The 25,975-nt window shown below is 36.7% G+C and overlaps 1 protein-coding gene across 1 annotated transcript in view; it reads right to left on the bottom strand.

Annotated features, from left to right (window-relative positions):
• LOC111147886 (patched domain containing 4) overlaps positions 1–25,975 on the bottom strand; it is a 171,837-nt gene that overhangs the window by 99,069 nt on the left and 46,793 nt on the right. The window contains exon 2 of the mRNA XM_022504149.1: positions 21,740–22,220. Within this exon, the coding sequence (XP_022359857.1) occupies positions 21,740–22,220 (481 nt within the window). The remainder of the gene's footprint in view (positions 1–21,739; positions 22,221–25,975) is intronic.

Raw genomic sequence — 25,975 nt, 5'->3', positions numbered from 1 at the left:
GAATTATTCTCAGAAACTTCTTATTGACTCTTGCTTTCTTTATGTATAGCTCCCATTTTTACTGCTTTTTCATAGTGACATAGTTTAAAAAAATTATTATGCTGATAGGATTGGCTCTTTATACCTTAAATAAAAATTGCAAAAGACCACACAGCACAAAACAAAGAACATGTTAAAAACCTATAAATGGCTAAAAGACAGACATCAGGACACATGAAATTTATGAAGTAACTAGCTAGAATAGTCTAATATTTTTGGATAGTAATAAAATGATTTTCAATAACAAAAGAAATGCATAGTTAACAAGGCACTGTATGAAACTGCTTATGTAGTCAAAATATTTTTAGCATTATAAAGTTAGAAATATGTAAAAATAGAGGAAGAATAATTTATGATATAATTATTCCCATTCAACTTTCTTGTCTTAGAAGAAATCTTGTATTTAATGAAGAGTGAAAAAAATTAGTTTTAATTAAATAAAATTCATGCTGATTCAATTACTATTTATATCATATATCCATATTCAAATAACTTTTTATTGCTGTGCTCTATTTTTCACTGTTCGTTTCAAGCATAGAAAGCCTAACATTTCAAAGATTTTCATTCAAATACATTGATATTTTTAGCAATATCCATGGAGTCGACATACTGAAAATAGCCTGTGGTGATGTTATTTTACATTGAGGTGAATTTTTCTTTTTCAAATTTCATTTTCTTTTTTTGGTTGTTTTGTTTTTCAGTATCTAAATTATTTCTGATCAGAGGCCAAATCAGCCATGCCTCATGGTAAATTTCAATCTATACCAAACTGGGTAATTATATACACGTATATGTCTATAATATATTAATACCATATAATATTATCTTACTATTATATATATATTTCCTTTTATCAGATGAGAAATATATCTGAGTTTTGAGAAGATCTGGACCAGTGTTAGTTTTATTTATAAAACTTTAGTTAGTCTATTAGTTAGCTACCCACAAAGACATGGAGAGGCAATAGGCTTAGCAGTGGAGAGCTTAGGTGAATCAGAGCTCCTGTGTTTGTGCTCTAGCACCATCACATATTATCTGCTAAGACCTTGGGCCAATTATTAAAATTCTGTCTCATTGTTCTGATCTATGAAAAAAGATCCTTTAATGGATTATTTTGAACATTAGGTAAATTAATACCTGTAAATTATTATAATTGGGACATTCTAAGTGCCGAATACATTTTAATTATTATTCAAATGACTTTGTTCATTTTCCTGCCTCCCTGACCACAGAATTTGGCTTGTAAAAGTGTCTTACATAGGTAGTGCATTTTTAAACATTCCATTTCAATGCTTTTTTGGCTGTGTATTTATCTTCTAATGACAAATCCTCACTATTCTCTATTGTCCTGTGTCTATTGCACATACAAGTGTAAAAAGCCTTTCTATGAGGCATTTGAGTTCAGAGCCTTTTGATAAGGATTTATGTGTGTTGCTTTTAGCAGTCTTCATTTGCTTTGTAAGAATTTCTTTATATCCTACTATTTTCAAACCATTGGATCTCTTCTGCCTAATAGAGCTATATTAGCGTTTCTCTCAATCCCATCTAATCAAACTAGAACCCAGAATACTACAAAGAATGGTATTTTGGAACTGTAAGCTCTAAATCACCATGAGCATTAGCTCTGGTTTCTTTCATAATGAATGTCAAGTTGCACAGCAGGATGACCAATATAGTTTAGTAATATAGTGGTTAGTATCCTCTCAACATTCTGCACTTGGACATGAGAGTAAGTCCTTACAATGGGAAAGCATTTGTTTAAGTTCATACTCCACATTGGTAATGTGGTGGTGTCACACTCTGGATAAAGTCATTGTATTGCACCTTGTATTTTGAAGAATTTTGCTTCTAGATTCGTATTAAAGTTCTTGCGGTTGCAAACACTTTTTTCTTTCAGAAGGAAATGCCAATGTTTCAAAGAAAAAGTAATAATTGGTCTGTAGTGAAAATAAGTTTGAAAATGTTTATATTTAAATATTATCTATTGAATTGGAAACTGAAGATAATGAGCAAATCACTATCTAAGAAACTATGTGAAAGGCAAATTTGAGTTAGAAGGCAGTTAATATTAGATATACAACATATATAAAATACTCATAAGATGATGGTTTAAAAAGAGGGCTCAGAATAATATCTAAGAATTAGAAGTGATACTGTGGTTGCTTCCGATTCCTCATATTATAATATCATTATTTGGATTAACCCATTAGTTGAAAATAAGAAAATAATGTATAAGAAAAAAAGCTCATCATCTGAAAAATCAAGAAATAGCTGCAAATATAATGGAGAACTTTAAGGCCACATTTTGGGGACAAGACTGAATGTAGAGTAATAAGTAGAATTTCATAGGAATTCCGTTTCTTCCTTGAGGGTTTTATTTACTTTATAATACTGTACCCTTGCACTTCAGGTCAGTAACCTGAAGGGATGGGAGGAGACAGGATTCTATTCCATGGGCTCCACAAAGTGAAATGTTTTATTGAGACACCTTCTCCACTTTGAACTGGGACCTCAAAGGCCACAGATTCAGAACAATGATACACTAGAACAAACCCTCACCTCTCACTTCAAATCACAGAGCATTTTAGAGAGGACTGTATCTGTGCTGAGCATAGCAGGAGAAGAAAAATAAAGAAGAAAAAATGTCTTAAAAATTGTCTTTATATATGGATCTTTGTGTATAATTACAAACTGAGACATCATAGTCTGTGTGGAACAGGGAACCTCAAGCTATGAATTACATTTGAGATGGTTTCAAATTAGTAGTGTCCCCAGGTGCTAGACAGATACAAACACAAACAGAAAGTCCCTTTGGAAGAAAAAATACAATCACAGTAATCTGAAAATACCCATGAAGTTTTTTCAAGAATCATTCCTACTACACACTGATAAATAACTAGGCACACACACACAAAAAGACAAGGTGATCGATTTAAGACCTGTACAAATAACAAACAGCAGAAGAGTGATAGAAACTTTGGATAATAGAATGATTCTAAAAAGCTTAGTTATAGTTTCTATATTAAAATATATATGACCTTGAAAGTATATTCAGATAATAGTAAACAGATCTAGACCTAGGAGGCTCAAGGAAGAATAAAATCAAACTTATAGACATCTTAAGAAATCCAATAATAAGCATTTAAAAATTTAATGGGTATCTTAGCAACAGTTTAGGTACAGTGTTTTAGTCCACTCAGGACACTATAATAAATGTCCCATTAACTGGTGGAGGTGGGAAAGTCCAAGATCATGGTACTGGGAGATTTGGTGTCTGGAGAGAACAATTCCTGGTTCATATATGGTCCCTTTTCATTATGATCCTCACAAAGTAGAGGGGAGAAGCAAGTTCTCTGAGGTGTCTGTGATTAAGTGCACTAATACCAATCATAAGGGCTCTGCCTTCTACTCCTGGTAACAATGGTAATGCTGACCATTACTTTGGGGGTTAAGATTTCAGCATATGCATTTGTAGGTGATACAAACATTCAGACCAAGCATGCAGCAAAAGAGAAAAGTAGTATTCTATCAAACAGAAGACATTATTCAGAATGTAGCACAAAGAGATGAAGGGAAAATATAAAAAGTAGTATAAGAGACATGTGAATTATAACATATGCTTGATTGGAGTTCAAGAGGAAGAAAAAAGAATAACATAAAAATATTTCAGTAGATTAAAGCTTGGTAGTTTTTTTTTTTTTTTTGAATTTATAAAAGTCAATAACCCATGAAATCATGAGGTTCCGTGAATTGAAGAAAGCCACATATTGATATATCCTACTGAAACTGTAGAAAACCAAAAACAAAAAATATCTTAAAAGCAGTCAGGGAAAAACAATAGAATAAAAGTGATGGAGAATCATCATCTTCAATGTAGTGAAATAATTCTATACCCAGCAAAAATAACTTTCAAATATGAGGGGAAAAGACATGTTCATAAATACAAAAACCTGAGAGAATTTTTCACTAACAGAACATCTTTAATCATATCGAACAATTCCTGATAGAAAGAAGAAAGGAATGTCAGATAAAACATTTAAGATTCAGAAAGAAAGAACAACAAAAAGTAAGTATGTGGGTTTAAAAGGGAGTAAAACACACACACACACACACACACACACACATATATATGACATATGAGACAAATAGAAAGCACGAAATAAAAGGATAGATTTAAATCTGAAGACATCTGAAATTGTATTAAAGGGACTGAAGAGACTAAGTTCTTCAGCTAAAAGACAAAAATCATTAGGCTGGAAGAATCTTCATATCTAATGATCTACAATTTATAAGACATATATGGAAATCTGAAATAACAGAAATGTTGATCCTAAAATAGTAGAAAAACGTAATAAATATGAGCAAAAGATTTTGATGAGCTATGTTAATATCAGAAAATAGATTTTAAATCAGAAACCATTTCTAAAGATGAAAAATCATTTTATATTGACAAAATACTTAGTTTTCCAAGAAAATGTAATATATATATATATATATATATATATATATATCTCATTACAACATGGGTGAAACTATAAAGAAAAGCTAAGAGCTCATTACCTTAAAAGTCAGCAGTCAGGATAATGGTTATAACAAGGAGGGTAGGTGTGATAGAAAAAGAAACTCAAGAGGCTTTCAGCCATGCTGGTGATGTTCTATTTCTTAGTCTGAGCAGTAGTCACACCAGTGTTAATGTATAACTATTAGTAAAAAGTATATATACAGGTTTTATACAGTTTCAGCATGTATGGAAATTCTTGACTTATTAAGTGAAAAAGCAGACTGCATAATAATATATATTATATATACATATAATTATCATAATATATAATATATAGAGAGTCCTGTTTTGTTGTAAAGATCTACATATTTACCTATCTATAGATACAGAGATAAAGTCAAAGTAAAGCTGAAATTTTTATCAGTTATCTCTGGATGGTAGTTTTATACTTTTTTCTCTTTCAGTGTTTTCCTATAATATACATTGTTTTTGCAATAAGGAAAAAATGAATTAAAAAAAACTTCCCTACCAGTTAGGAATATAAAATAGGGTTTTAAAGATAGAAGAGAGGTTGGTAGAAGGATATGTGTCAAACTTGAAAATGGAAAATGAATAGCTTTGTGGAAAGTGAGACATAGATACTCAATGAGGAGGAAATACTTGGAAAGCAGCAATGCTTAAAAGGACTTCAGGGTGAATATGGACAGCAAATTAGATGGAAGCTTGCAGTGTAATGTGCCAGGAAAGAGCGCCAATGCTATTTTCAGTTGGAAAATCACAAGCACCATGGCACAAAACAAGGACAGGAAGCCTCTTTTTATATATATTTGGAAAATCTGACTGTAAGGCACCAATTCTATATCAAACTACTTTTAGCTTAAACTAGGTACAAGGAAGAAAATAGCCACTGTGACCTAAAAATGATTATGATGAAATGGAATTCTCCAATGAAATAATTTCTCATTCTTGCTTCACAGAGGGCATAGCCTCTATTAATGCCAGCCCCAAGTTTTACCAAGGGTGATGGTAAAAGCATGTATGTTTGAAAATTCTTCTTTAGGGTCTTTCTCAAAGTATACATATCAAAATAGCCATGTAGGATACAAAAATAAACCTGCTTAGGAGGCTTGTATGCTTCAAGACTTCAACTTGTTGGAGAAAGTAAAGAATTGTAAGAATATTCAGGATTTATAAAAGTAAGAGAAATGAATCCTGATGCAAGACTTGCCTCGAATTAGAAATATAGTGCACAACGTCCAAAGGACATTGTCAGTTTAGGACGTCCAAAATGGCTGGCCAAATATAGCAGCAGATGTCTACTGATAAGTTTAGGGAGGTGATACAGACTACTCCTAGGTCTACTGATGGCCAGGAGTTGGTTGGTAGAGAATAGGATCCAGTGCTTTTGAAGAAAGTTGGTTGACTTCAGATCCGGCCTTCAAATCCGGCAAGATAGTGGGTGGCTGTATGGTGTCTAGCCAGAGACTTAAAGGCTTGGAAGGACGTAAAAATCCCTCAGGTGGTATAAATATAAGGACCTTAATTGAGAAACTTACTTACAAACATATGGGCAGAGCCAAAAACAAGGGATGTTGAGGTATCTAGAGACAATCAAGACCAGGAAAGTCTTAAAAGTTACCACTTTTAGGTCTAATGAATAAAGGGAGGAAATAGTATAACCAATATCCAGTAACAGTTGTAGATACAGAGTGCCTGCCGGCAGAGGGTAAAGTTGGCAGATAAATAGTGCCAAAGTGGAGAGGGAAGGAAAGACCTTGACCTTCTTCTTTCTACCCTCCTATCTCCTGGTCATGCCTCTTATTGGCCAAACTCAATGCAAAGCCAGAGGATAAGGGAGCCTTGGTTCAGCAGTCCATAGGAGTCAGCCTTCTAGAGCAAAGATCAGAGGAGGGAAGGATAGAGAAGAAAATGTGTTGGTGATGATGGGGGATGGGAGGCAAACAGAGTAACCAGAACAAGTGCTATGTGAGGAACCAAGGGCAATGGCCAGTTATGTACAGTGGGCCAATATGGCAGAGCTAGGCTTCATTTGGTCAGCCTGAAAATAATTTTAAATTACTTCCTACTTTGTGCTAGACCAACTGCTAGAAAAACAGTAAGTTGATTCTTTTTAAAGAAGGCTTTGCAGCTGAGTATAGAATTGAAGATAGGCATATAAACAAGGGTACAGAGAAGGTAAAAAAGGAAACCAGTCATTCTTGGGATTGAAGTAAGTAAAAAATACCATAGAGCAAGAGACATTTAAGCTTTGAGGATCAGAACAAGAGAGATTACAAGGAAATTTCTGGAAAAAGGAATAATATGAGTTTGGTTTGAGCAGTTTGGTTTTGGTCAGAGCAACCAATGTGAAGGAGATTGGAATTAGAAGCTCATAGAGACTAAACACATGAGTTTCCTTTGACAGACATCTATCTCTTCTTTGGCCAGGATGCTACAGAAACATGGCAGTGCTGAGCTGATTAAGTAGATGGTATATTGGTAATGGTGTTTGGGTAGGATTGGTGAAAATAGGAATTCTCACATAATGTACTACTGCTTTCAGGTTTTCATCTTTCAGGATAGGATTAGAAAGAATTAGCAGACTGGGCAAAGGGATGAACAGACTGGAATAAATAACACAACACAAAATAAAAATATCATAGAAAGTTCAAAGGGTTCAAAGGGGGAACAGAAGGGATGAACCTCAAACACTTGGAAAACATAAAAAGATGGTGACTCTCTGAGGACTAAACTCATATGATCAATAAATAATCCACAAATTATTTCTAGTCCCAACTGAAACATTATTTACTTAATTCATCTACTAACATATTCAGTGAAATTGAATCATCATATCGATAAAAGCTTATCAACCAAAAGAGGTAGCCAACATAGAATGATAAGGTCTAACAATGTGAGTTTCTGTACTGTGTACACAAAACTTTCCAGGGAAGAATGACACCAAATCTGGAAGGCATGGGTGGGCAATTTGGCAAAAAATTCGTAAGGTACCATTACGTTTTAATTATGTTCATCACAAAGCCTTCTGAGTAAGACTGGTCTTTTTTTATATATCTTGAGAAAAGAAAGCCTTGTTAGGGGATATATGTAGAGCATTTTTTGAGAAAGGTTACCAGAACAGAGGTTTTGGCTAATATTATCTCTTGTCAACTTAGTTAATGGGATTCTTTCACTGAGAGTCTAGTTTTCCCACTGTGCCTTTGCAATACAATTTCTTTTTTTTAATTTTTAATTTTTGATTTTTTATAAACATATAATATATTTTTATCCCCAGGAGTACAGGTCTGTGAATCGCCAGGTTTACACACTTCACAGCACTCACCATAGCACATACCCTCCCCAATGTCCATAACCCCAATATAATTTCTTAACCTGTAAGACAGACATTCTAACCCTGGAATACAGTAAAATTACAAATAATTCTACCCTTTGGAGTCTCTTGGCAGTCTCACTCAGTTTCCTCTGGCAACTATACAACCTCATTGCCTCCATCCCTTTGGATTTTCTGAATCTTAAAAATAGGTTAACTTGTCTACAGGAGAGAAAGTTAAAGTCTTAAGTAGAAATCACACTTCTAGAAATACTTCAATAAGATAACTACAGGAAATGTATGGATATAACAGTTGATCAAAGCAAAGCCACCCAGGCTGCAAAATAAATTTAGTTCATCTCAAGTTTAGTTTTTGCCTTCCATTATGGTATGAAGGAGGCACTATGGAATGGTAGAGAACTGGCAGTTTTCAAACATTTGCTTCTTTGTTTTTTAATCCACGGAAATTTCTCCCCAAACAGAATCGTTATGGCAACCTGTCATGTAAAAATATCAGGGTGAAGTGCATGGTCAGAAGCAGGAAGGAATATCTAGGAATTCTGCTGGCTCAGTTCTTCCCAAGGCCCATTGTCCTTACACATCCCAAGTAGTCCCGAGGGCTCAGTTTGAGAATAGTCAACAGAGTCAAGGAATCTGGGAGAAAAAATTGGCTCTGATCTTCGATTCATAACAGATTTGAGAACAGTTCAGGTGTTTCATTTCCTTATTTAAGAGAAACAGCTGCCCATGTATCTCTGGGAAAATGACGAAGCCATTGTCATGATAAAAAAAAGCCATGGGAATACTTTTAAGTTTCATAAAACACCAAACAAATGATACAACATTTAGACTAAACTCTTATATTTGGAAATCCCAAATCCCCTCATTATATAACCATTTTCAATGGCTTTGTTTAAAAGTCATTATTGCCAAAATTTTAAAAGAACACATACGATTTCATACAAAGATTTATATCCATTTCTAAAAAGTTAACTTTGCTGTGAGCTAGTGAATTACAATTTATTCATTCAAAAAATAATTACTGATCTCCCTGATATGAGGGAGAGGAGAGGCAACATGGGGGGTTTAGGGGGTAGGAGAAGAGTAAATGAAACAAGATGGGATTGGGAGGGAGACAAACCATAAGTGACTCTTAATCTCACAAAACAAACTGAGGGTTGATGGGGGGAGGGGGTTGGGAGAGGGGGGTGAGGTTATGTACATTGGGGAGGGTATGTGCTATGGTGAGTGCTGTGAAATGTGTAAACCTGGCGATTCACAGACCTGTACCCCTGGGGATAAAAATATATTATATGTTTATAAAAAATAAAGTTAAAAAAAATAATTACTGAGCACTTATTGTTTCTGAAACATTGTGCTAACACAGTAAAGTATATAAAGTTGCCCTGACCTTTGACCAAGATGCAGGAAAGGGAGGGCAAGGTGACAGATTTATAGAGTGAATCTATTAATTTACTGTTAAGTATTATAAGGAGTCCTCCTTATCATCATTACAGTTTCACCCAAAAATCTATAAGTCAGGTGCCTTTTAGTGGCCTCTCTGTAAATGTGTGATCTCCATTGGTTTTCATTCAGTGAAATGAGCTAAATAACTCACCTGCTTCCTTTTTCTTTCTTTCTTTCTTTCTTTCTTTCTTTCTTTCTTTCTTTCTTTCTTTCTTTCTTTCTTTCTTTCTTTCTTTCTTTCCTCTTTCTTTTTTTTCCTACTAAAAAGTAGCTTAACCTGTGAAAATCAGTAATGGTAAACCTCGCTAATAGGGAGTCAAGATGTTTTGGCAAGGAGAGCTCTCATATCTTTCTACTCTTAGTCAACTGCAGACAGAACAGGAAGAAGTGGACTTGACCTTGCACTTGGATACTACTTTACTATGCCTGCTAAAGAAAGAAATGCTCTCATCTGCCCCTCCCCCATAGTTCAGCCAGTGAAAAGTCACTATGCTTCCAGTTCCTTGTTTATGCCAATGGACTTTCAGTTTATAACAGCCTCTCCAATTTACACTTTTCTCCTTAAAAAGTGTACTTTTCCTTTGTTTCCAGGACTTGCCTAAGTTTTGCCGTAGGTTGTTTGCCCATGATTGCAATTATCTTTTTTTCCTAAATAAACCTATCTTTTGCTGGTAATAAATGGCTGTTTTTGTTTTCAACATTGACAAACCTATTCTAACACCCACTTCTTTCTGTTAAAATTATCTCCTTTTCTTCATTATTTGGTGTTAGCATTGACTATTATGCTTATAGCCCATATTTTTTTATTATGTCATCTCATATAATACTAGGAAATATTCTTAACTAATACTTTTCTGATTTATATTATGAAATACAGTATTAAATTAGGATGTTCCATTCTCTGTAAACAATCACTGGAAATACCACTTGCCAGGACACAGTCTTATTCCATTTAGATCAGGCCAATGTGAGGAAGTAGTAGGAAAGATAGCAGCATATTTATATTAAATTTAAACTCAGGATTATGGGGCGCCTGGGTGGCTCAGTGGGTTAAGCCACTGCCTTCGGCTCAGGTCATGATCTCCGAGTCCTGGGATCGAGCCCCACATCGGGCTCCTTGCTCAATGGGGAGCCTGCTTCTCTCTCTGCCTCTGCCTGCCTCTCTGCCTGCTTGTGCTCTCTCTCTCTCTCTCTCTGTGTCAAATAAATAAATAAATAAAATCTTTAAAAAAAAATAAATAAACTCAGGATTATAATTTCTCTAAGGGTACACAATGGGATTTGTAAACTGAAGCTTGAATAATAGTTTTGCCTGGATCTGGATAAAGGCATTTTTCTATCATTACAAAAGAAATCAACCAGTAAGGCACATACATTTGATGCATACATAAACCACATTGTTCCAGGAAGGCAGGTGGGAATCAGTACACAGGAATTCTGCAATTCTTAGAAGGCAAGGGCTTACCACTAGCATCCTCAAATCAACAGAATAATTTTCTCATCTTTATCTGCTAATTGTCCTTTTTTGTTAGGTGACTGGGTATGAAAATACTGGCTTGAAAAGAATTGAATGTAGAAAGTAAGTGTCCAGTTTTTAAATGATTTTTTTTTTTTTCTGGATAGGAACTTATTTTTCCTCAGAAAAGTGATGGCATAAGCCTGAATGTATTTTCACCATTCAAGTTTCCTGCTTATTTATTTATTTTAATTTTTTAAGTTTGTAGTTTAAATTGCAGCATTTACCTTGGTGCAGCACTGCAGAAAATCTCAAATATGGTTGCCAGCTATAGCTTTCAGGCATTAGGGATATTTTTTCCTTGGAACATTCTGACATGACACTCAAGGCAACTTCAGTTAATGGAGAGAGCTCAGGTTGCTTGTGATGGAGATGTATTTGAGGAAGGCTTAGATGCCCATGCTGGAGAAGTGATAGTACCTGACATAGTAATAGTTCTATTGTATGCTGAATAAATTGAGGTCTTTCACATTTCCCTATCCGCTTTAATACTCCAGACTGATTCACTATCTGATTCAAGAGGGAAAAAATCAAGAGCAGAGCAAGAGGCATATTTACAAATCTTTTCATTTTAAGTCTAAAGCAGCATCAGCTATTCTTGAGATAAACAGTACCACCAAAATGAGTCCATATGCTTCTCACCCTGAGTAAATTGTGTTATGTAACAGTACTCTTCCTTATTCCAAAACTCTAACTACCACTGGAGGAAGCTTGTTTGTATGAAAAAGTGCAATAGATGGAGGTGGATTCCAAAGAAAGCGCAGAATCTTAAGGAGTTAGGATATAATTACTACTAATGTTGGACAGTGTGTACAATAAAAGTACACATTATTCAGTGCTACCTGAAATGCTTGGCATAAAATTCAACTTCTTACTTGTTATGCCAAAATCTCTTTCCTTCCCACCTCCTTTAAAAGGTCTATGAAAATCAATTATGAAAACCTGTCTTAACCTATTAGTAACTTCTGTCCCAGGAAGTCCATTTTAAAAGCTACAAAAGAAGAATAGATATTAATATAAGAAATTAGAACTAAAGAATAAGAGAAAAAATAGGGACATTAAAAGAGCCAAGCTAAAAACAATCAAAAGTTCAGAATTTTTTTGCTGTATGAATTCTAACAGTCACAAAACCATCAATAAGTCAATGTTTGCAAAATACTTACTATGGACACTTCGGACTAGACACTGGAAAAGATGTTAAGTAGACCCATACAAGCTCTCAATGAACCCAAAATCCAGAAAATAAGATGACATTTGCTCTAAGTGTCAAATGAAAGATTCATTAATTAAAGAATAAAGGTAGAAGAGATGTTAAAGACCAATCAGTACAACTTCTTCATCTTATGAAAGAGAAAACATGGGAGGCTCAGGGAGAAGTCACCTGACAGAAAAGAGGCAGGGACTGAACTGGACTCCAAGTCTTCTGACTCCAAGCCATAAGCATGGGAATATTTTTATATCATTGGCCAACCTTTTCCCCAAAGGAAGTAATAGTTAATTCCAGAAGCAGGGTGGCTGCAATTAATGTGGCTGAGAAATAGTTCCAATTAAACTTTCTTGATGTCATAATAATAGGTCCTGTCTCTTCCAGGAAAGAGTTACTTTGGGAAGGCTTTTGATGGCTTAATACCCCATGTAAAGTAGGTCTTTTGGTAAAACCAACTTACTGATAAATATTTCTAATACCATAACATAATCATTGAAAAACTCTAGCCAGCCAAGTCTTATAGGGCCCATTGTGTGCTAAATACACTGGTTCTTATCTAGGGAAATAGCAGTGCCCAGGAAGTGACACCTTAAATCCCTGGCAAAACCTTCCCCTTTGTAAGTTCCAATACCACCTCCTGCAGAACCAACCCAGAGGAGCAGCTACATATGCTTCTGATGAGTTCTCCCAGTTGGCTCCTCATCAATAAATCCCCACCTATCACTATAATCTACTTAAGACATTAGTTCAACACATTTTCTAGAGTGTTTTTCTAAGATTTTTGACTGTGACATATATTAGGGAAAGCATCTTACATTGTGATCTATTATACACACATATATATATTAAACTGATAAAAAATATGATGCAATGACACTTTACTATGTGCAACACCTTCTGATATTTCCTATTTCTTTCTATTCTCTTTTCTTCTGCTTAAGTGAAATACAAATATGGATCATGATACACTAAATTGATTTAGTGACTCTAATAGATCATAACCCATTTGAGAAAGACGGAGAGACCATTCATTCCTTAATTCCACATATGTTTATTGAATGCCTACCCTAGGCCAAGTATTGTTTTAAGTGCTAGGAAAAAACAGCAAATGGAACAATGAAAATTTACATTCTTTTAGGGCTTACATTCCATTACCCTGAGACAGATAATAAACAAGACCAAAGTTATATTATATTGTATATTAGATAATGATGAGCTCTAAGGGGAAAACTGAACTAGAGAGGGAGACTGGAAGCACTGGTTAGGTGCTTGTGGTTTGGGATACAGTGGCCAGGAGAGTCCCCATGAAGAAGGTGATATTTGCATAAAAACCTGCAGGAGGTAAGGAAACAAGTCTGCAAGTATCTGAAGAAGAGCTTTCCAGGTGTAGAGAGAGAGACAGGTTGAATCTGAGGTCAAAGGGGTAATAGATGCTAGCTTTGTTTGGTCTTTGGAGATCACTGAATGTTTCTATCCATTAAATTTGGCTTAGATGGGAAGCTGTTGGAGATTTTGAGCAGGTAAGTGATATGATCTGACTTACAAGCTAACAGAGTGACTCTGCTAGGTGGGGCCATTGGTACTGCTGTCAAGTCATATACCTCCCCTCACAGAGGAATCACAAAGGCCCACAATTCCCTGGTCTCTGCTGGGGACTTTCTCCTATATAGTGATGTATACCCCCTGATCTGACCATTTTATCATCCTTCCCATCTTCCTCCTGCCTTCTGGAACTTAGTCTATCATCACCAACATTCCCTACCTCCAAAATCTTTTCCCCAAATATAATCTTTAGCTTCTTGCTCTAATCAAAGCTGGCCATCTGCTGATTACCCTGCTTTCCTGGCCCTCTCCAGTGCAGACCACTTTGTTCTCCCATTCCTCCTCAGCTACTGGACCTGAAAGTTTTATAGGTGCTATCTATACCCCACAAGAAGTCAAAGATATTGTTTGTCTTCCTTAAAAGCACCTACTCCTTTGAATGTAGGCCATGTACTATACAAATTAGTCATTTAAAAAAATACTCATTAACAGAACTCAGGATCGATTTCCCCCATTTAACATGGAACTTTCAGTGTGTCAGTGGCCATCACAACTCTTGTCACAGTTTTTCATGACTTTAAATTCCACAGGGTAAATCCATTCTATACTCAGGTCTTGTGGTCTTAGGAACTCATAATGTTTTAAATTCTACATTTGTTTCCCAGTTCAAAATGATCAAATCAAAATCATTTTCATAAGTAATAATTTCTTCTCAAAACCTTTACACCACACATCTCTAGAATCCATCTCTTTCCTTTCCAGCTCACTCACATTAAAACTGGGTCACAGATTGCATTTTTCGAAGATGGCCAGAACCATAGCTCCCATTCCACCTGTTCTTCAGCAGTGTGACTCTGCTTCCTTCTCAACCCTGCCACTCTTTCGAGAGATGGAGTCCCAATACCCTGTTCTTGAATCTAGGCTAGGCTTTGTGAGTGGCACATAGTAGAACATGGCCGATATGATGCTATGCAACCACCAGCCCTGCAGTTTTTGCTTTGGTCTCTTGCAACACTTTTTCTTGGAGCCCTGAGTCTTCACATAAGAAACCTGACTACCTTAAAAATACCACACTGGGGGGTGCCTGGGTGGCTCAGTGGGTTAAGCCTTTGCCTTTGGCTCAGGTCATGATCTCAGGGTCCTGGGATCAAACCCCACACTGGGCTTTCTGCTCAGCGGGGAGCCTGCTACCCCCTCTCTCTCTGCCTGCCTCTCTGCCTACTTGTGATCTCTCTCTCTCTGAAATAAATAAAAAATCTTTAAAAAAAATTAAAAAAAAATACCACACTGGACAGGACACATTTAGATGCTATGTTCAAATTTCCCAGCTGAGATTCTCCTTCAGAAATCCCAGGCTTGGTACCAGCCATGTGAGCAAAGAAAGCATCTTAGAAATGGCTGTTTTAGCCCCACCTGTTCCAAACTTTGGACTTCAAGTTACCCTCAGCTCAGGCTCTAGACCTTGTGTGGATAGGAAAAACTGACCTCACTGTGCCCTTTCCAAAATCCTAACCTACAGAAACTGTGAACATAATAAAATAATGCTAAATAAATAATAAATAATAATAAAATAAATGATAAAATAATAAAAAGTTGTTTTACACTACTAAGTCTTGTGGTATTTGTTATACAGCAATAGATAACCAGAATAGACTTCAACCCAAAACAGTTTTCTGATTTCATAAAAAGTCATAATATTTTGACCCTATCAGTTTTTCATTATGATGACAATGGGAAGAAATCCTCATTACCTTTATTGTTTGGCTTCGTTTATGTGGGACAGAGAGTTGATACCCATTAAATAATCCATTTACTCTCCTACATTTTCTGTATTTCCTTGAGCTGGCTTATGGCCATGTGCATAGCTCTGGCCAATAGAATATGATGAGAAGTAACTGTATAGCTTTGAGTACAAGGTAGTTATAAGTAGGTGTGTTTTCTCTAACTGTTCACTTTTCTGTGTACATAGCTGGGACCATAAACTATGAGAAGACAAGATATTGTACCACAGAGGCATCCTAAATCCCTGAATCTCTGCTGTAAGAGGGTTCCTGAGGAAAGCTTCCTGATTCACATTAAACTGTGGTGTAAGGAAGAAATCAATCTTTGTTGTGTTAATCCAACTAGATTTATAGCATTATTTGTTACTGCAGCATGTTTTAGCTGACCCTAACAAGTAAAATCTTCATAATCTGTCATTATAGTCACTTTTTTGCATACACTATAAGCCCCCCCCCACCCCGCTCCCCAGGAGTTTTTTCCTCCAACTAAATTCATATCAATGACTACTCAACTCTTCCTCCAAGCGGCTAGGGTTGTGGGGGGGGTTGGGGGCACTGACTCAGCAACCGTGCTGAATTGATTTCTTTTTTAAATTCATAACCGTAAACTTCAAGTAGGTCCTTGTGTTTCTTAGCTGTTCACCTAACCTCAATTTGTTCTCCAATTTCCAAAGTGACTCTTTTAAACTCTCTTCGCTTTCTTCAAATCAACACCTCCTTCCCCAAATTTATGCTCAGCTGATGACTTGCTTTATATTTTACTGACAAAGTTGAAGCCACAGAAGGGAATTTCCACATGCTCCCACCCCCACATGTACCAATCTATCTGGATCTGTCCATATATTTTGCCTTCTCTTTTCTTAACTGTAGATGAGTTGTCTATGCTCTTATATAAAGTCAATGACTCTGGCTGTGTGTTGAATCCAGTCCCATCTCTCCTACTCAATGACAGTGTTTCTGCAATTTCTTCCTATCTCTGCTTTACTATGAAACTTTCTGTGCTGTGCATCCCAATTAGCATACAATCATTATTTCTCTGTAATGCAAAATTCCTTGGAAAAATTATCATTACTCACTGTCTTTGCTTCTTATCCTCCAAACTCTATTGAACCTCTTTAAATTACCCTCAGCACTCCTCCAAAGCAACTCTTGTCAAAGTCACCAATGGCCTTCAAATTACTAAATCAAACAACCAATTCTCAGTTCTCATTGGACACAACTGCTTATCAGCTTTTGGAACAGCTGATCTCTAGCTGTTTAGGAAATGCCTTCTTTACTTGGCTGCTGAGACACTATTCTCTTTTAATTCCCCTACTATCTCACTGCTTCATCCTTCTTAATGTCATTTTCTGAATCATCTTCATCTTTCCAATCTCTAAGCTTTGGAATGCTCTAGGCTCATATCTCTGACTTCTATTTTCTATCTATATTTATCTTTCTAGTTGATCTTATCAGATCCCATGGCTTTCATTATCAGCTATGCCATGATAAGTCCAAAATTTATATTTCCAGCTCCACCTTACAGATTTTACTTCTTAGCCTGATCTACATATTGTCTTATACAGCTAACCCCCCATTTTCCCACTTGGATACTTAATAGGTATATCTAACCTACCAGATAGAAAGTAAATTGATATTTTCCTTTCTAACTTATTCCTATCATGATCTCCTTAAGATAATGAAGGGCAACTTCTTTCTATTAGATATTTACTCCTCAAAGTTTGGGATCATCCTTGACTCTTCTTTATCTTATATACTATATCCAGTCCTGCAGCACATCCTGTCAATTTTATTTTCAAATACATATCCTGAGTCCAATCCCTTTTTACCATTGTCTCTGCTCCCATGGTATTTTACGTCACCACCATTATACCCCACAAATTTTTGCAATAACCTCTTACATAGTCTTTCTATAACCATTCTTGCTCCATTGTAAAATCATTTCCATGTTGTAGCCAAAGATGTGTTTTTAAAAGTAAGGCAGGGGCACCTGGGAGCCTCAGTCAGTTAAGCGTCTGCCTTTGGCTCAAGTCATGATCCCAGAGTCCTGGGATCAAGCCCCGTGTAGGGCACCCTGCTCAGTAGGGAACCTGCTTCTCCCTTTCCTACTCCCCCTGCTTGTGTTCCCTCTCTCTCTCTCTCTCTCTCCGTCAAATAAATAAATAAGATTTAAAAAACCACATAAAACATAAGGCAGATCACACTCTCCTGTTGCAAATGCCTCAGATAGCTTTCCATCTAAAGTATTAAGTTCTTTGAAGTGCCTATGTGGTTCAGTCAGCTGAGCACTGGACTCTTGATTTTGGCTCATATCATGATCTCAGGGTCATGGGATCAAGCCCCTTTGGGCTCCATGTTCATTGTGGAGCCTGCTTGAGATTCTCTCCCTCTCCCTCTGTACTTTCACTTTCTCTCTCTCTCTCAAATAAATAAAATCTTAAAAAAAGTATTAAGTTCTCAGTGGCCTCCATGACCTGTCTCTACCATCTCTCTAACTCCATCTCATAATACTCAGACAGTTGTCCACTGTGCTCCAGCCACACTCCTTTTATCGTGCTTCCTCAACTTCACCGAGAGGTCCTTCTAAAAGCCTTCGCACATTCTCTTTGTCAGACATACTCTTTTCTCAGGTTGCCACATGGCTACTTCTTCACTTCCTTTAGCTCTCTACTTCAATTTCCTTTTTTTTTTTCTCCAGAAAGTCTTTTCTCTTACCGCTTACGTTCTTTATCCTTTATCCTGATTTATTTTTTTACTTTATATTGCTTATCTTGTTTATTGTCAGATGCCTCCCCCTTGCAGGCCTACAATGTAAGATCCATGCAGGCAACCACTTGATCAGTTCAGTTCAATACCTTTTACTCTCGAATCCAAAATACATGGAACATATATGTGCGCAATAAATATTTGATTGAATTAATAAATAAATGAATACAGAGCTCAATTTTAGATGATGAACAAAAGTCTCCTATCTGGAAATGCTGGGTTCACCTGAACAAAATAAGTCATGTGGATGTGTCCCTTATCTTTTTTTTTTTTTTAAAGGTATTATTTATTTGGGGCACCTGGGTGGCTCAGTGGGTTAAGCCTCTGCCTTCGGCTCAGGTCATGATCCTAGGGTCCTGGGATCGAGCCCCGCATCGGGCTCTCTGCTCAGAGGGGAGCCTGCTTCCCCTCTCCCTCTCTCTGCCTGCCTCTCTGCCTACTTGTGATCTCTGTCTGTCAAATAAATAAAATCTTAAAAAAAAAGATATTATTTATTTATTTGACAGACAGAGATCTCAAGTAGGTGGATGGTGTCAAGTAGGATGACATACCTAGCTTCAGGGATAGGTTATCATGAAGATAACTGATTTTCAGTCTTGGAGCACAACCTCAGATAAATCCTTATGGAAAGATAGGAATAGAAATAAGTTTACCAGAAGAGTTGGACTTCTTTCCCTTACACCCAACTAACTTTAGATTATGCAGTGTTAGCACCATGTAAACTGTAATCAATCAAGGGACTACTTTCAACCAATGCCATATGTATTACTAGAAGATATATATCTGCCAAACTCAGCTTATTGATGCTCAAAATCACGTTCCACCTCATCACCTTCATAGACTTGTGCTCTGCATGCTCTATGCATGAGCATAGACTTGTGCTCTTCATAGACTTGTGATTTTTCTATTCTAAAGCCCCTCTCCCTGTCTCTGTCTCTCTCTCACACACACATACACATACACACACACTAAAAGCCAACAAAGGAGAATGGAGATTAGAGGTTGAAGGATAACACATACCTTAAATGACTTTATAAAGAAATGATCAAATTCTAACTTCAATTGAAAATAAGATAACTAATACTGTAGGATCTTCAAAATTTAAGATTGAAAAGTCCAAATCCTTGATTTAATATATAAAGTAATGGGACAACAGGACTATATATTGCAGCCCAATAAAACATACAAAGTTAGGGGGAAAGCTGGGATGAAAACTCAGATTTCCTAGCCCTGTGGGATAATCCTTTCATTTCACTAGTTCTTGATCTTCATATCTTTGTTATTACAGATCATTTTACAAACAAAAGAAAGCACAATAAACTACCCCTTGATGGGCCAGATATCTTAGATAAGTATATATTGATAAATTTGTTGTTGTTACATTTTCAGAACATACCAGAAAAGTTCATTTCAGAATATTTTAAGGACTGAATTCTAAGAATACTGAAGAGTAACCATTCACCAGGCTTCTTAGAGTCTATACCTACACTGTTTAAGGTTGATTTATGATCTTAAAGATCACTGAGACAGAAGAAAAGTGAGAAACGTGTGTTTCAGAATCTGGGCCTTTTCTTCAGTGTTACTGCTTTCAGTGTTATTATTTATTTAAGGGATAAAAACACCACTTTGATTTTGTAGCATCTACATTATAATTCAGCCTCACTAGAGACAATTTTTCTCCTTATTTGTATGGAATATGCAATGCTGTATATTATAGAACTTTCTTGATAAATATTTCCATTACCCAATTAGATTGCCACAGTTTTAGAAAAAGCCCTAGTAGGGTCTAAGGTATTTAATTTGTCATTTTGAACAAGCCATGTTTCATTTGTGAACCACAGTGAATGATTCTTAGAAATTTTATGTTGAGGGGCACCTGGGTGGCTCAGTGGGTTAGAGCCTCTGCCTTCGGCTCGGGTCATGGTCCCAGGGTCCTGGGATAGAGCCCCGCATCGGGCTCTCTGCTCCGTGAAGAGCCTGCTTCCTCCTCTCTCTCTGCCTGCCTCTCTGCCTACTTGTGATCTCTGTCAAATAAATAAATGTTTAAAAAAAAAAAGAAATTTTATGTTGATATTTCAAATCAAGAGGCTGAGCTCAAAAAACATAACAAGTATAAATGGTTCAAATCTAGACACATCCTCACCACTTGTGCAAACAAATTTTAATATAGTTATTTGGGAAAAAGAAAAATACTTGTTGTTAAGAAGATGAAGATACATTTAAAGGTGATATGCAAAATCCAGGCAGACTTTCAATTTCTTGAAGCAAAGGGCTGTTTCCTATTTATCACTAAATCCAGTGCACTTAAATCTTGATGACATTTATAGAACATTTACTATATGCTATATAAGCCTTAGATGTATTCTACTACATTCAAAAAACAATTCTTTGAAAGTGATAAAATTATGATCCTTATTTTATGCAAGAGGAACCTGAGGTTTACCAAGATGAACTAACTTACTAGGGCCACAAAGAACTTGGGTTTCCAGGTAAAGAAGTTGGACACCAGCAAACCTACACTATAAATCCATTTTGCAGTGTTCTCAAAGATGTTTGTCAAGGTGAAAACAAAAAGGGCCTGGATCACTTAGAAGACTTTCTGACCACATACGTGTGTCTTTTTAATTTAATAATAAAACTGTAATTTATAGCTGATTTTAGCATGGGGAGTGAAAAGCAATTACTCTACAGCTGAAAACGCTCCTGCTCATGTCAGTTCACCACCTACAGGCCATTATTATAGCTCATCCTCCGATTCACTGCATGTGGGGAATTAGGGAATTCTATCATATCTGACAGAACCACAGATATCACCTTATCATGGCTTTTCTGATACATTCCATCAGTCTTGTTGCTGAGCCATCATTCACATTTCTTCCCAGACTTGATCTTCTCTTTTGCAAGAACACACACACACACACACACATACACACACACTCATAGAACATTTTCTAGACATTTATGTACATCTGGAGAAGACGTATAAGAAGGGATAATCTTGGCTGAGGATGCTCATTAATTATTCTCACCAGAGATGAAAGAAATTAGGGGATGTATCTTTAAGTGTAGTAGTAAGGTTTAGTTTATATGGAGGTGGGGAAATGTAATATATTTTCTATAAAAACTTTGAAGTGAATTAATAAACCAAGGTTACTGAAAAAGTTTTTTGAAATTAAAATAAATCAGTGGTTCTTCGAATTTTCATCCTATGCTATTCACTCTTCACTATCATCAACTTGAAGATGTTCATGAATATGAACCACAAAATTTGTTCAAAGTAAGTTTTGGATCTCCGTAATCCCTGACTTACAATATTTGAAGAAGCAGAGAAGAAAATTCCAATATTGTATAATTTAAAAATAACCAAAAGCATTAAATTCTGCAACATAAACGGGAAGATGACTTGGTCAGCCTAGATTTTCCAAAAGGCCCAATCAGGTGAAACAGACGTTACCCCAGGTAAAATCTTACATAATCACACAAACACATCAGTGAAAAGTTAAAACAGATTTCTGCCTGAGAATTCAAGAAATGTACTACCTTGCCCCACATCGGTAAGAATCCAATTACCACAAGGATGGATAGTTACCCATGGCGAAGAATGGGATTCCCAGCAGGGTGGAGTTGTACTTTCCATCAGTGATGAAGAAGATCCCTGCTGCTGTGATGATGGAGATGCACACTGTGAGCACCCCCAGGAGGCCCAGGAAGGGCTTGCTGCGCAAACAGTCCTTCATGGAGCTGGAGAGGGTGGCTGTGGTCAGGATCAGCACAAGGCTCACCAGGACCTTGCTCCTGGCCAGGATGCTGGTCTTATGAAAGTCTCTCCAGAGGCTAAAGGATGCTAAAGAGTAGAGCTGGAGGTCCTGGTGCTCCTCCTGGAGCTTCCTCATGAGCTTACAGAACTCATTCTCCCACTTCTCTCCTATGAGGTCTTGAGTGGCAGAGCCATAGGTCTGGAGGTAGTAGGTGATTTGAATGGCTCTGGCTGACTTGACCCGCTGGTCCTTGCTGTTTGGCACTTCCACTACCCCACCTAGTTGGTGTCCAATAAAACTGTTCCTCCCATCCTTGAAAACAGAAAAAGAGGAGACTAAAGTTACCAGAGGGATGTGCACTTCAAACAACAGATTCTTATTCTAAATGAAAGAACACAACAAAGGCAGAGGGAGGCTCTTGCAATTGCGAACAGATATGGGTGGAGTGGCATGTGAGGATTTTATATTCAACTTTTTGGAGTGCCATGGGATACCATGCAAGATGATCAGGATTAGAAAGATGCAAAGAGTATCATGAAGCTATAGAAGACTCACCACATGCATAGGAAAATGTACATAAATATTACTTTGATCTATCCCATCCATATCCCCATTCCCACCATTTCCTTCTGTAACAGTCTACTATAACTCCTATATGCAGGATCAAGTTTGATGACTCAGTTTCAGCCAAAAGCAAAACATGGCATGAGTTAACAAGGTTTCAAAAATTAAAATAATAATTCATTTAATAAATACACACTAAACTTTTCATGGTTAACACACACACCTACACCAAGACATGTAAACACACACAAACATCACAGATATCCATACTCTGGGGATACAACCATATGTTGCAGAATAAATAGAAGATACTATTTTTTTTTTACAATTAATATAATAGGGTTGAGAGGTTTTCTAAATATTATGTGAACACCTGTTCATTCATTACATAATTCCCTCCAAAATTGTGCCTCAGGCATTGGTTGATCTTTTCCCCATAGAACACAGTGGACAAATCCCCCAAACAAAACTCATGAGATTTCAGGTGGGGTGGCCAAAAGTCATTTTGGTTTCAGAATTTCACACAATGTAGAGCAGACAAAGTCATATGAGTAGGATATTTATAAGAGAAACAATCACTTCTCTTTAAGGTACATTCAAGGTGGACACTGAGTTTCTTAATTCAGAGCAGTAATTCTCAGCCATTGGTGCCCCCTCAGAAAGAAATCCCTGACAGACATCACCAAATTTTCAACAATTTGGGTATTTTCTTTTTGCTGCAACTGTCATTTACTTCCATGGCAATGATTGTCCGACATGATACTGAGCCTGATAGCAGGCTACAAGACAGAGCATAGCATTGAAAATGGGCCGCAGGTACTGCGCAAAATGCAGGCACAAAGGTAAATTTATGCTATAAGGAGAATTTGCATTTGCTACATCAAGCAAGACTTTTATCTCGTGAGGATAGAAAAGTGTAGAGTCAGAGCCGGGAACAGTTCTTTCTGGAAAGGTAGTATGGAAGGGCAACGAACCCAGCAGTCTGATAACTGCGGTGATTTTCACAGAACTGTGAGGCACTGTATACTCAATGAGACAGGTGTGACAGTTCTCCTGAAGGAGAACACTTAGGTCTGAGGTACTTGTTCCCATATGTATTTTTAACATGCTCCAAAGTAACTGTAATACTTGAAAGTGTGTTGTAAACACAAACAGTTTGAGAAATTTATAGAAATTACCAGTGATGTAAGAAGAATCATTAAGAATTGTGAGGAAGAAATTTTATAGTCACCTCACATGCCCATTTCCCTCCCACATGTTCAATAAAAGCAATTTTTCTATTTAATACAACCTGACCAATTCCAGTTGAACGATATATATTTTTCAAAGATTTTATTTATTTATTTGACAGACAGAGATCACAAGTAGGCAGAGAGGCAGGCAGAGAGAGAGGAAGGGAAGCAGGCTCCCTGCCAAGCAGAGAGCCTGATGCGGGGCTCAATCCCAGAACCCTGAGATCATGACCTGAGACGAAGGCAGAGGCTTTAACCCACTGAGCCACCCAGGCGCCCCAACAATATATTTTTAAATAAGAATTTAATTTGAGTTTTATTCCCCTTTGCTTGGTAAATCTCCCACTTCCAAGGCATCTTTGTAAATTTTCCATCTTCTTTTCCATATCTATCTATCTATCTATCTATCTATCTCTATCTAACATTCCAGCTAGAGGTTCCCAATGCTCTCTTTTGAAACCTGTAGGTTTCTTTGATGAGCTGCAAGTGAAAAGATAGGAAAACTTCAAAGAAGGAGTGGGAATCCTGTCCCAGCAGTGACAGACTGGAATATGGTTTCCACTCTAAATAATCTCCATTCTTGTTCCTCAATCAGTCTTGCTTATTTTTGTTTTAAGCTTGGCATAATTTTTAGCTCCACCCCTGTTTCTATTTCTTTGAAATCCCGTCTGTGATGTTGACTTGTGCTTTTGATTATTTGAAAGAGAAAGTATTTTAAAAGCTATATTTATTCACTTAAGAATGTGCAGTTCCATCTGTCTTTACTCATTCCTGTCATCAAAAAGATTTCCCAGGGATCTTTAGCAGCAGAACAAAGATTTATGCATCCCTCAGGCCTCATTTGGAGATTATAGTGGATCAAAGAGGGCGCTGATAATGTGTCTGGACCAAAGTCAAAACTCTACAGAAGGCAATATATAGATTTTTAAATAACTGATCTTTATTGAGTTTGGCTAACTGCTCACCCTCCTTTTGAAGTTGTCTAATTTCCATTTCTCACAAAGATTACTTTATAAAAGATATGCTTTCATCCCATTATATTTAAATGGATGTTACAAATAGAATGAATTTTTCCTCTCTTAATCTATTCTACTTCATGTACCAGAACAAAATAAACAAGGTCTTTAGAAGTCCTTGAACAGTTACCTCTGCTGAAAGGTCCACATTGTGTATAGCCATTGGCCCAATCATCCTACTCAGTATTGTCTGAGAAATATTTATAAGGTAAAGTTCTACTATTTTGTAAGGGGTGGTAGAGGAGTTTCCCAACTTTACTGATTCATGAGTGTTTCTATGTAGGAGAAACAAAAAATGAATGGAACATGTTTTTTTTTTTTTTTTTTTTTTAAGATTTTATTTATTTGACAGAGAGAGAGATCACAAGTAGAGAGAGAGAGAGAGGAGGAAGCAGGCTCCCTGCCTAGCAGAGAGCCCGATGTGGGACCCGATCCCAGAACCCCGAGATCAGGACCTGAGCTGAAGGCAGAGGCTTAACCCACTGAGCCACCCAGGCAGCCCATGGAACATGTGTTTTAATTATCTTCTGGGCAGAACTTCCTTGGACCTGTCAGGAATCAGGAAGTCATGTGACCTGGGTTGCAGCATGCACCTCACACTAACTGTTTAAGAAAACTTTGGCTGGTTGATTTCCCATTGCAGGTTTCCATTTTATCATCTCTAAAATGAACAGATATGAATATATGAGTAAATGTTTATATAATATTGAAGATATATTTCAGCTCTATTAGTCTATGAAAATACCACATATAAAGTTACTCTGGTGAGCAGAATGCCAGAAATGATATCGTTATTATAGAGCCATGAATTGATTACTTTTATGGCATAAAACAATCTCACCAATTGCCAGGAGGACATTTTTGTTTAACAGATGAGCAAACATAGAGGCTCAGAGAAGGGAAACCTGTTAGTCAAAGTGATGAGCCCAGGGTTCTAACGCAATTCTAATTCCAAATCCAGAACTTTCTAGAATCCTATAGGAGTGATTTCAGGGAAGCCGCTTTAGGTCCTAGTCCCCATTAACTGCTCTTTATGATTAAAACTTATTTCATGTGTAGATCTCTTATTTCCCGGTATTTTACTCTCCATTAAACCAAATGCCTACCATTTCTATTGATTCAACTTCCTCCTGTTCCAGTAAAACCTCCTACACAAATTCCAAAGTTCCTTTAAGTGCAGAAATCCCATTTATGTCATCATGAAGATAAACCTTAAAAATATGACAAAATGGTAACACATCACTTCCAGTGCTCT

This window comes from Enhydra lutris, unplaced genomic scaffold (assembly GCF_002288905.1).
Source record: "Enhydra lutris kenyoni isolate GAN:26980312 unplaced genomic scaffold, ASM228890v2 scaffoldscaffold17, whole genome shotgun sequence".
Classification (NCBI taxonomy): domain Eukaryota; kingdom Metazoa; phylum Chordata; class Mammalia; order Carnivora; family Mustelidae; genus Enhydra; species Enhydra lutris.
Note: the sequence above shows the minus strand (reverse complement) of the source record. Positions and strands in the feature narration are given on the sequence as shown.